This window comes from Lupinus angustifolius, chromosome LG09 (assembly GCF_001865875.1).
Source record: "Lupinus angustifolius cultivar Tanjil chromosome LG09, LupAngTanjil_v1.0, whole genome shotgun sequence".
NCBI classification, from domain to species: domain Eukaryota; kingdom Viridiplantae; phylum Streptophyta; class Magnoliopsida; order Fabales; family Fabaceae; genus Lupinus; species Lupinus angustifolius.
The window spans coordinates 15,730,559-15,743,327 of record NC_032017.1 but is presented as its reverse complement, the minus strand read 5'-3'; the positions used below and the strand labels follow the sequence as shown (position 1 = coordinate 15,743,327).

The window sequence follows — 12,769 nt, the reverse complement described above, 5'->3', positions numbered from 1 at the left end:
ATTATTTGTGGAGGTGTGAACGTTTGACAAACAGTGATTGCATTGTTAAGCTCAGATCCTCAAAACCTCAAGCTTATAGCTTATAAATACTTGAACTTTGTGACTACCCTATGCACTAGAAGCTGAATAAGGTTTTGTAAACATGGAGCAGAATGACAACAATGCTAGAAGGAAAAAGGGAGGACTCACCACAATGCCCTTCATCTTTGGTAAGATTCAAATTCTAGTGTAAACATAGCCTATCCTAGTGCAACTTTTATATGTGATTGATTTCAACTTATAAGGATTGGACTTGTTTTGGTGCAGCTAATGAGATTACTGAGAAGTTAGCTGTGGTGGGTTTCACTACAAATATGATTAGCTATTTGACAACACAGCTTCATATGCCATTAACCAAAGCTGCAAATACACTCACTAACTTTGGTGGAACTTCAAGCTTGACACCGTTGCTTGGTGCCTTCATTTCTGACTCTTATGCTGGCAAGTTTTGGACTATCACTGCTGCTTCCATGATATACCAAATAGTAACACTCTCTCCTTCTATCTCTGATAAATTATAAGCATGTAGATGCTATCATGGTACCTTGTGAATGAATATTAGCACAATCAACAAAACTGCTCATAGCTATTCAGTTTTTTCATTTTGTTTTAGTGAAGATATATGCAGTGAAACACATTGTTCGACAAGAAATGTTGATTCAATAAATGGTTGGGATGAGAGTTGTATTGCATCTGCTACTTATTTGTATAATAACAATATTTTTACATCACTTTTTCACATCTTTTTTACACATATTTTATACTTACATGTAAGATGATTATTTTTGTTTCTCTAAATAACATCACTAAAAATGGCTACCCATACTCGAGAGTATGGGGAGATAAAGTTACGCAATTTCTTTACTCTATAAGCAGAGAGTTGTTTTCAAGATTTGAATTCGTGAACTGATTATTAAATAATAATCTTACCCTGCATCAATCTCTAAATAACATCATTCATAAAATTAATCTGGGGAATATTACCCAGGTTTCTTTTGATTTTTCTTCTTCTTATGAACATGTCAAATAGCACATTCTATGTTACTTTTATTCTACTTTATATGCATGAATGAAAATGTCAAAAAGATACATTTTTCTAATTTGTGACCGTTCTATTAGGGGATGATTACTTTGACATTATCAGCAGTGCTACCACAATTAAGACCACCTCCTTGTAAAGGTGATGAGTTATGTAAAGAAGCCAGTGCAGCACAACTATCAGTTTTATATATCTCACTGCTACTAGGTGCTCTTGGATCTGGTGGGATTAGACCATGTGTTGTAGCATTTGGTGCTGACCAATTTAATGAATCAGATCCAAAACAGACAACAAAAACATGGTCTTATTTCAACTGGTACTATTTTGTTATGGGTGCATCAATGCTTGTGGCTGTGACAGTGCTTGTTTATATTCAAGATAATGTTGGGTGGGGATTGGGACTTGGAATCCCCACCATAGCAATGTTCATCTCAATTATTGCGTTCATTGTTGGGTTTCCACTTTATCGAAATTTTGATCCATCTGGGAGCCCTTTTACACGGCTGATACAAGTTGTTGTGGCTGCATTTCGTAAGAGAAAGATAACACACTATGATTTACTATATCAAAATGATGAAATGGATGCAGCTATTTCACTAGGAGGGAAACTTCATCACACGGAACACATAAAGTAAGTGTCTTCTTTGTCATAGAATTTGATAAGAAAATGTTAGGATAGTGTTATTGTTTAATGAAGGGAATAGCAAAGAAGTTCAATCTTCGAATAACCATGACAAATACTAATTATACTAATATTTACATATCAAAAAATGAATAATGTTATTTTTTATTAAATATTTAAAAGAAATAGTGATGTAAAAATGTGTATGGGAAAGTGAAATGACAACTTTTTATTATGGGTAAAAACATGAATACTAGAATCATAGAAATTGTTTTCTAAACCATGTTCAGAATTCTTTGTATGCGTTTTCTATCTCTCTATCTTTTCTGTCTAACCAAAAACTATATTCAAAATATTTTGTATGCACCACTTTGATTGTATCATGCAAAAAAATCCCTCACGTACAAAACATTTTGTATGAAAGACCAATTAATGATGATGATCAACTTTGTCAATAATTCATGTCTAAATAAAAAAAGGTCAATTATTGAGGCCGACAGAAATAATCATTGACAATTTATTTAGCTGACTGCTGATCTAAAACCCAAACAATGGATTAGAAGATTATGTATTCAAATAGATAAAAAAAAATTAAATTTTATAATTTTATGTAGTGATACTACTATTTATTGATTTTTTTAACCAATAACCTGGGTACTCATTAGTCATTAGTAGCGCCCAACTTTTCAAAAAGTTAAGTTAATGAGTGCATTATAACAATAACTTTCTTTTGATAAGCGTGTGTTAAGATTCAAAAAAGAATTCTTGATTTGGGAATCAAAACTTTTAGCTAATTTTTTACTCCTTTTTTAACCTTATAACTAATTTTCACATGTTAAGAAAAATAAGTCAAAGTAATTGTAAATTTCAAATTTATCAAAAAAATATGTCAATATTGCAAAATTACCCTTGCATTCATTTATGGAGAAGTAAAAAGTTTAATGGAATATGTATAGAGCAGTAAATAAAGAGTGCAATTATAGAGGAGTATATTTTGATATATGTTATTTAATGCTACTAAATATTATAAAGTAACTTATAGACAAAAAAATCTAAAATATGACCTATATAAAAAAAGGACACATGAAATAACAATTTTAATATAGTCTTTGCCAAGGTAGACTCTTGTTTTTTTGGAATATTTTTTCTGTAATGCCAAGAATATGTCTTCACCTTTTTTTGTTAAAAAATTATTTTTTTTCAATGTATATGGATATCATCCTCACAAGTGTTACTCATATAAATTGAACATTTGATCTTTTAGTTTTTCTAGGGAGATCTAGGAAAGTTTCACCTCACTTGATCATTAACCTCACTTGATCATTAACTTGTTGATTGTCTTTATGGAATATAATAAGACTAAGTTAGCATTAAAAAATCAAGTTCAACATCTAACCCCAAGATATTGTTTTTCAATATAAAATTAATCGTTAATGTTTCTCATCATTATTAATAGAAATTAGAGTAGCTCTTTGTTGTGAATCAATTGCAATGTGATTCGGGATTGAAAGTTGGTATCCAATGAAAAACAAACAAATAATTATATTTAGTTAATTAATTATACATTTAGTACTGCAATTAGCATAGCCGACTTATTTTTGGCATGATTCCATAAGAATAGTTTATAGTTTTCTTGACCAGTAAGTATCAATGCATTTTTGATTTGATTCTCTATAATATTGGAAACCATTCAGCTAAGCAACAAAAAGTTTGTCATCTTTCTCTTCATATATCATTATCACACCAAACAAAGGCAATAATACATCATTATCTCAGCCTTAAATATTCCTCTATGATACTTATCCTTTTGTTTCCACTGCCCTGTAGGCTTGTGACATGGGCTGTGAGATTCTTCACATGTGTTTCTCATAACTATGTCGTATGTAGTTTTATTTCATGTGAAGTTTATGTTCTCAAAGTCTTCATGAATTTAACTTACGTCTTTCCATCTTAATATCACCAAAATTAATCATTGTGAAATAGTTGTTACATTATCACAGAAATCTAGTTAGTATATAAAGAGATAACAAATATCCGCTTCCCAAATCTTCTCTCCTACGTTGTCTCGCACCAATAAAAATATGTCATGTCAATTAAAAAAATTAAATTATTATTATTATTGATGTTTTTGCTTCATTATTATTAGTGTGAGACAATAGATCTTTGTTCAAAAGATAACCACTAAGACTACATTATGAATGAAGTAAAAAGTTTAGTATAGGTTTTTTAACTTCCCCAAGTAATTGTGAATGAAGTAAAAAAATTGATATAGATTAATTGTTTTATATAGATTTTTGGACAAAGCTGCCATTCAAACTGAAGAAGACAATAGCAAAAGGCCCAACTTATGGAGGTTAAGCACAGTTCATAGAGTGGAAGAATTGAAGTCTATAATAAGAATGGGCCCAATATGGGCTTCAGGTATACTTCTCATCACAGCATATGCCCAACAAGGCACATTCTCTCTTCAACAAGCCAAAACCATGGACAGGCACCTCACCAAATCTTTCCAAATCCCAGCAGGATCCATGTCTGTCTTCACCATCCTCACCATGCTCATCACCACCGCCTTCTATGACCGTGTCTTCATTCGTGTCGCTCGTCGATTCACTGGGCTCGACCGAGGTATTACCTTCCTTCATCGAATGGGGATTGGGCTAGTAATCTCAAATTTCGCCACCTTGGTTGCTGGGTTCATTGAAATTAAAAGAAAGAATGCAGCTAAGGCCCATGGGCTTATAGAACACTCCAATGCTACAATCCCAATCTCAGTATTTTGGCTTGTGCCACAGTATAGTCTTCATGGAATGGCTGAGGCCTTTATGTCAATTGGGCACATGGAATTTTTCTATGACCAGGCTCCAGAGAGTATGAGAAGTACTGCTATGGCACTTTTTTGGACTTCAATTTCTATTGGGAACTATGTTAGTACACTTTTGGTTACCTTGATCCACAAGTTTACTAAAGGGCCTAATGGCTCAAATTGGCTTCCTGATAAGAACATAAACAAGGGAAAGTTGGAGTATTTTTATTGGTTGATCACACTATTGCAATTTATTAATCTCATTTACTATTTATTATGTGCCAAATTCTACACTTATAAACCAGTTCAGATCCATGACAAAGGGGATAACAGTTCAGAGGAGAACCATGTTCAGCTCTCTACCACTGTTTAAATTATTCAATAGTTTAGATTTTGAGATTCTCCCACTTTTCAAGTAGAAGACCATGTACTACAAATAATAACAATGAATAGATAGTGCTACAGGGAATGTATCAATTAGCTCTAATATAAATAATGATGATAGCTTGGATTTAATTTGAATGCGGTCTTAATATAATTTTCTTAAAAAATATTTAGTGTAATACATATATATTATCATATAAAATTATACATAGACATTATATCATTCATCATTTATATACATTTATACACATACATTATATTTATACACGTGGATGATGGAAGGACAGTTTCTAAAATTCATACACTACCACCAACGTATATACTTTTTTTCTCTATTATTTATGCATTGCTATACGATTCAAAATATGTGAATGTACCAACAAAAAAACGTGAGCCTTACAATAATTATTCAAAAGGGTATACATGCGATAATGTGTAGTTGCTTCTTTTTATCTGATCACATCACCTAAGATGCTCTAGCTAAGTAGAATGGATCACTTAAACAATAAGGTTAGAATGAATGTACCTAAGGTCTTAGAATGAATGTACCTAACGTTATACATGTGAAAATGTATAATTATTTCTTTTTTCTTACAAATATATTTTATAATTCACTAATTTTTTATTTTCATTTGTTCTTCTCCAAAACCCAATTCACAAACGTGATGTAAGAGTATACTTAGATTAAGTTGTGACTTGTGGGATATGGATCCTTAGTGTGTGTGGCACCAAACTCCCACAGTGCACTCTGCTCCTTTTTTCACTCTCTTATCTATCATTTTGTAAGACTTCCTACAACTCTCCACTTGGAAGGAAAAAATGTTGAAATGAAAGTTGTGGAAGTGGATTGAAAATCCAACAGTTTTTATAAAAGTGGACTGTGAGGCTATTGATTTGAATCCTCACATCTAAAGGTGGAAATAGTTTAGGTAGGCCTTGACTTAAACAAGTTCAAAGTTGTTATTATATTGCAACCTAAACCTAACTTATTTAATTGTTTAATACTTTTCACACTTACAGCTATCTTATTTCAAGATATGGTCTATTAACTTATTTAAAATTGTGCTTTAATATAAGGCATTTAAATATGTGAATGAACATTGAATTAAGCTAATATAGGTTTTTCTTAAAATTTACAAATATAATAGTCCAATGTCAACATGTCTTCAAATTTTACAATTTTTTATTTATTTTATATATACATTATATAAAATAAGTAATAAAATTATAAATGACGACTTGTTAAATTTAAGTCTTACTAATGTATGTTGAATGTACTTTTTAAGAAGTGGAAGTTTGACATGTTTATTCTAAAGAACTAGTTTGTTTCCATCATTATTCATCATTGCTTTGAGAGAGCTTTAAGAAATTATTTAAATACCCAAAAATTACTTTTGTGCGCAATATATTTTGATATTTTAATATTCTCATATTATTCCAAATCTTTTGATGTTTTAGAAATTCAATTCATAATTATACTTTATTTTACAATTATATCATTATTTATTGTTCATTTTTACTTATATTTCTCAATTTTATTAATTCAATTTGAATGTGCATTAATGAGATTATTTTAGTTAAATTATATTTGTGTTTTACCTTATACATAGAAAAATTTGTAACGTAAAAAGTATTAAATGCTCTATTTATTAACATAAAGGTAACTCGATATACATTTAATGATAATAAATGCTAAGTAGGTTGCATTGATATAATATAGATATAAAATAGGAGTTTAAATTTTTTGCATTTTCATTGTATTTTTTTACACCATCAGTATATTATTCATTGTTGATTTTTGTTATTTTTGTATGAGAGTTAATGGTGACATATGAATGATGAATGATTTATTGATAGTGTAAAAAATAGTTACACTATCATTTATACAAATTAAATCCATAAAATAAATGTTATACAAAGGATATATTTTTATATGTAGAGGGTCTAACCCTCTTTCACCACTTGTGGTTGTTCATGGAAGCAAGTGTTACTTTTACTGATTAAAATTTGGCATTTAACTTTTATTATACTAGAGAATTAGATCTTATATAAGTATCATTGTCTTCTTGGTAAATAAGTTAATGCATGAAAGAATAAGTCAACAATAAAAAAAATGTAAACTTAATATATATTTTATTATCCTTACTATTGAGAAACAATTAGGCATAAAGTGATATAAATTTAGGAACAAAAAATGAATTTTTACACAGTCCTTATCCACTATTTTTCCTTGTGAGGATTCCCCATATAACTATATATTCATATCACTTTCACAATCCATAAAAAAATACACCTTCACCTTTTCCTTCCAAAATCAAGTTGAGTTTCAATGCATGCAACTTCAATGAAGATAGTGATAACGGTTATGGTTCTTGTTGTTGCTATCATCATTACTTTAATGGGAAGTGCAGAAGGGATCAGAAATGCCAAAGGGATAGGAGATTTAACAGGAATACCTCCACCTGATTGTTGCCTCATTCCATTTTGCTGTGACGCACGTAACCTCAGTGATATTACAAAGCCTTAATACTTTCTAGCCCTTCATCTAGTTTTAAAATAATGAATCTAATAAGCTTGGATGAACGTATATTCAGTATGTAATATCAAAAATAAATGACAAAGTGTATTGGGGTTGTTATCATTTTATTGCACTTTTTTTCTCTCTTTCTCTCTCTCTCAAATTATATATTGAATTAGCGCTAGCAATAAGGATTAGTTAAACTAGGAGGTTGTTGTTTTTGTTTTTCACGTAGTTATAGAACTTGCATTTTGTTTTGGATAACAAGCAACAACGGCAACAATTTGTAGAGATTTTTTTGGGAGGAGGGTTGTCCAATGTATAAACTAACTCCTTGTTGATGATGAAATTCAACCATTTGATTTAATCATTTAACTTCTTTTATTTTCATTCTAATTAAAATGATCTAAATTACCAACAAAGTGTTAGTCAAATAGTGTAAATTCTCACCAAAAGTTAGAAGGGGCGGCCACGAACTCAAAAGTTATTAGTTCTTTGGCCAAAAAGGTGAAAGATACTCTTGATAGTATCAAAAAAGATTTGATTTAAACTAATTAAATTCTTATTTAATTCAAATCAATTAACTTTTCCACCATATGACTTTTGAGAATGGAAATTGATATATTCTCCTACTAATTCTCCTACTCACAAGAAATGACATATGTCATAAGGATATATTTTATTTATTAACAATTACTTTAAAAGTGACATATGTCACTTTGTTATGAGTAGAAAAAATTAGTTGAAAGATTTAGTAAAAAAATATAGCATTACTCTTTGAGTATACACTTTTTTATTTCTTTCCTTACCTAATTTTCTTATCTCATTTTCACGATTCATTCTCCCCTAAAAAATGATTCTTTCTCCCTAAACCGATGTATTAGCGCACTACACCTAGGGATGGCAATAAAAACCGAACCTGTGGATACCCGCCCAAACCGAACCCGAATTTAACGGGGAAAACCCGATGTGATTGAGTTCGGGTTTTACCCGGGTTTAAATTTCGGGTTCGGGTTTGGTATAGCAAAGACCCGAACCCGCCCCGAAGTAAGGTAATTCAATTTAAAATTGAAATTTCTATCATTTGCCAATTGTTTTTAATCTCTAATGTTACTTTATATACTATTTGATCTTCAAACATAAAAGAAATGAAATAATTCAAGAGAAAATAGAGATGTTAGAGTAAAATTACACGAAAATAATATCATATTTTCCTTAACATTTTATCATTTTCGGGTTTTTTTCGGGTTCGGGTTACCCGCAACCCGACGGGTTCGGGGATGGTATTTTTATTTTCAACCCCGTTGAGTTTGGGTTCGGGTTCGAGTTCGGGTATTGAATTTCGGGTTCGGATTTGGGTATGTGCAAACCCGACCCCACCCGCCCCGTTGCCATTCCTAACTACACCTTCCTTCTCCCTAAAACATTTTATATTACTTTGAACACAGACCCAACATAAAAGTTGAATATTTTTTTCCTATTTTATTAATAAAAATGTATTCCCATTAATGTACTCATCAATTGATTGTAATAAAAGCTATTATTATTATTTTTTTATTACAATCAAAGCTATTAATAAAAGTAATAATAAAAACCAACATGCGTTGGTTCAAGTGGTACATGTTTGATTTCCCTTAAGTAAGAATCCGGGTTCGAGTCTTGAGGATGGAAAAAATGCTCGTTGGGAGAGTTAACCACATATATCTGTGGATGTTCCTGGCTCGGACGGGATTGCTTCCAGTGTGAGAATACCTGTGGGGAAACAAAAAAAAATTGATTGTAATAAAAGAGTCCCCTAACAATGCTTGTGAAGATATTGTTTGAGAAATATAAAAAGAGTAAATAATTATTAAAAGAACAAATTCAACATTTTCAGATATATTAAAATCATTATTTTTTCAATGCAAACATTAGCTTCTTTTTTTTGCATTCTTAAACCATTTTTTATGGTGATGAGTAAAAAAAAAGTTTCACTTTAAATTAATCTTCCATATTTGAAACTATGGTCATTTGGGTTATGGAAATTAAAAAAACCTCATTTTGATTCATAACGTTGCAAAACATTAGTTAATTTGATCTATATCTTGGTACATAATTTGATCTATATCTTGGTACATAATTTGATCTATATCTTGGTACATAATTTGATCTATATCTTGGTACATAATTTGATCTATATGAACCTCATAATCCATTTTATGGATTAAGTTAATTAATAATGTGCAAAGTTAGAGATGGACATTTTATAAACTAATGGGTCAAATTAATTTTAAAAACCAAATGAACCTTCATTCTTCTTATAAAGACAATTAGCATTCCCGTAATGCATGGGTAAGGTGAATTGGATTGCACAGTAAAGATCCATCACCAAAATGCATACTCTAGAGGGAGCAAGTTTGAGATTTTTTGGTTTAAATCTGAGTGATTGATAATTTCAGGGTTTGGGTATAAAATCAGAGAGAATTAGTGTGCCTAAACTTGTTTAACACAAATAGATTTGTCTTTAACTAAAGCATCACTTGTATTCTAAATTCTCCATGTTATCCATTTAACAAACTATTTAATATTGATTGTAATAAATATATATTGTTAATATAAAAATTTATACACAGTTAATATCTTACTAATCATTTATTTTTATTATTTGTGTGAAAAGTCAATAATAATAATCCTGAATGTTTTATGATGCAAGGATAATAATATATAATTTTTTTGCAACTGTTGGTACATGTAATTTTTCCCTTTAACATTTATGTTTAATTTCCATCGGATACAAAAAATGAAGTAAAAGGAGGAAGATATTTTGATTTTTTGAAATTTGCATTATTACATATTCAAAATTAAATGTATATATGACAAGACTCTTACTACATAAGTCAGATTTCATTTCAAACTTTCCATCTCTTCAGAATGTGACTGTCACGTGAATCACGTAAATGTGTCAGTGCGGTGCAGAAAATTGAAGACTGTCACCGGTACTGGTAAAAGTCGGTACAAGAGTGCTCCCATCTGAACGAGGCAACCGGCCAGAGTCGCAAGGAACAAAAATGGATCCGGTTTTCAAATCCCCCGCGTTTTTTGGTTCCAATAATATCCCATTCGGCCGCCTTAGCTGTCCTTTGGGTCCATTTTCATGAGAAAAATTGTATTGAAATATATACTTCTTATCATATATTTTGATATAAATATATTTATATTTTCTTTGTTATTTTTATAATTAAAATTTTAATATATTATTAATTATATATATATTCACACAAATCTTTATTTCATTTTCAATAGCGTCAACACTCATGACTCAACGTCACCATCTTTCATCCAAAAAATCTTAATTTTTAATTGATCATTTTTTAAATTCAAAATTTGTCTTTTTCATTTGGTTCAAGTTTGGTGTTCATTAAGGGTGAGCAGGATTCGGCCCTACCCACTCACCCGGTACTCATATGTGTGTAGAGTGTAATGATACCCTTTTGGTCGAAAGTATCATTTCTTCTGTAACTTTTCTATAATATATATAAAATTAATAATATATATACATATATCGTTTTATATGTCAAATTACATATTTATACTAATAAATAATATTGAGAAATCTCTATCTAAAATGAGTATACATTATATTTAATAGGATCTAAGGTCGGGTCAAGTCAGGTTTAGAGGCTGACCCGGTCGCTATTTAGGGTCGGGTTAACTTCAGGTGTAGGGTCAGATCCAATTCTAGAAAATGGTCCAACCAATATTTAAGGTCGGATAAGGACATGCCTTAACCCGTCCTAATCCGGCTCATGCTCACCCTACTGTTCATGTTTATAATTGTCTTTTTAGGATGAAAAAGGTTAACATTCTTTAGATTTATTTAAGATTAATCCTACATTCTGGTTTGTGTTTTTAAAGTTAGAGTTTTGTTTGGTGACATAATTTTCTATCTCTTTTTATACTCATTAGTACTAAATTTATTGATAAAGGAAATTAAAACTTGGTTTAAGGTAAAAGATTAATTCTCTAACGGGTTGATTCAAGTGGTACATGATTGATTCCACTTAAGTAAGGTCTCGAGTTTGAGTCTTGTAGATGAAAAAAATACCCGCTAAGAGAGTTAATCCCACATACCTGGCGGATTTACAGACTCGGACAAAATTGCATCCAATGCGAAGATATCTATAGGAAACAAAAAAAATAGAGTGTAAAGAAAATAAGCCTAGTGTAACTTTATATTAGTATTTAGAGATAAAATCAAACATAATGAGATAAATATATTTTCTTATCACATGATAATAATTATATACTAATTTATTTATCGTCCAAAAGTGTCTTCCAAGTTGGGTTTTGAATGAGAATAATAAAATGAAATATTTTAGAGTCATTTTATAAGTGTATTTTACGATTCTCAAATATTTATATTTCCTTCTAACATTTTTTTTCTTCAAAACTTAACTCGTAGACTAATCCTAAAATTTTATCTACTGATAATATTAAGTTTTTTTGTTTTTAAGCTATTGTCTATTTGTTCTTATATAAAGAATCAAGGAGATTAAATTCAATATCTTAAATATTTCTAAATACCAAAAATCTAACAACAATATATGGTAGAATTTTGTTTTCCTTTTCCCTTTTCCATTGAACATCATCACTATCATCATTATAATCGTCATCATAACCATTACAAAAAATGAGTATTCATTTTATAATTTGAGTATGGTCACTCCCTAAAGAGTAAGGTGTTTTGATAAAAGTCAATGACAATTTTGGAGGAGCAATTTGGTCCAACATGTAACACCCCAAAAAATACTTCTAAAAAACATTGCGGAAAAATGGGTAAATTTTTTTTTTTGAAATGAGGAGATATATAAAATTGTTTCCTTTTAAAACCTTCCTTTTCCGGGAGATCACTTTAAGTAACTCAAATGCGGAAAATCAACTTATCATTACTGAATGATAACTTAACCTGATTCACAATTTCCTGAATAACACAATGCATATAAACGGTTAAGTCATCTTTAGTTCATACAAACTAAATCAACAAAGGCGGAAACTACATCGCCACTAACATATACAAAATCCAAAAAGGAAGGGCGAAAATTTTAATCATCGCCAAAGACACTAAACAAAGACGTGAACAAACTGGAGCCGTCAGTGTTTCAAAAGTCACAAAATGGTAAGCAACTCCTAGTGGCTAACTCCAAAGCTAGGGTACTGCCTCTTCCTCAATTCTTCATGCCCCCTCCTGGAACATCACGGACGGGTAGCTCCAAATCCGAGCAAAGCTGTCTACCTGACGAGCACACGTCCGAAAAGCAAGCAATAGAAAAGAAGAGAAATAGAGAGAGTAAGACATCTAATGAACGTAAATTCATTGACAGCGTG

General features: G+C 30.6%; 1 protein-coding gene across 1 annotated transcript; it reads left to right on the top strand.

Moving 5' to 3' along the window:
- Positions 1-5,028, top strand: LOC109355997 (protein NRT1/ PTR FAMILY 3.1-like). The gene is made up of 4 exons (XM_019599311.1): positions 1-209; positions 307-524; positions 1,159-1,709; positions 3,991-5,028. Exons 1-4 carry the CDS (start codon positions 143-145, stop codon positions 4,874-4,876), a joined length of 1,722 nt encoding a protein of 573 aa, XP_019454856.1. The 5' UTR covers positions 1-142; the 3' UTR covers positions 4,877-5,028.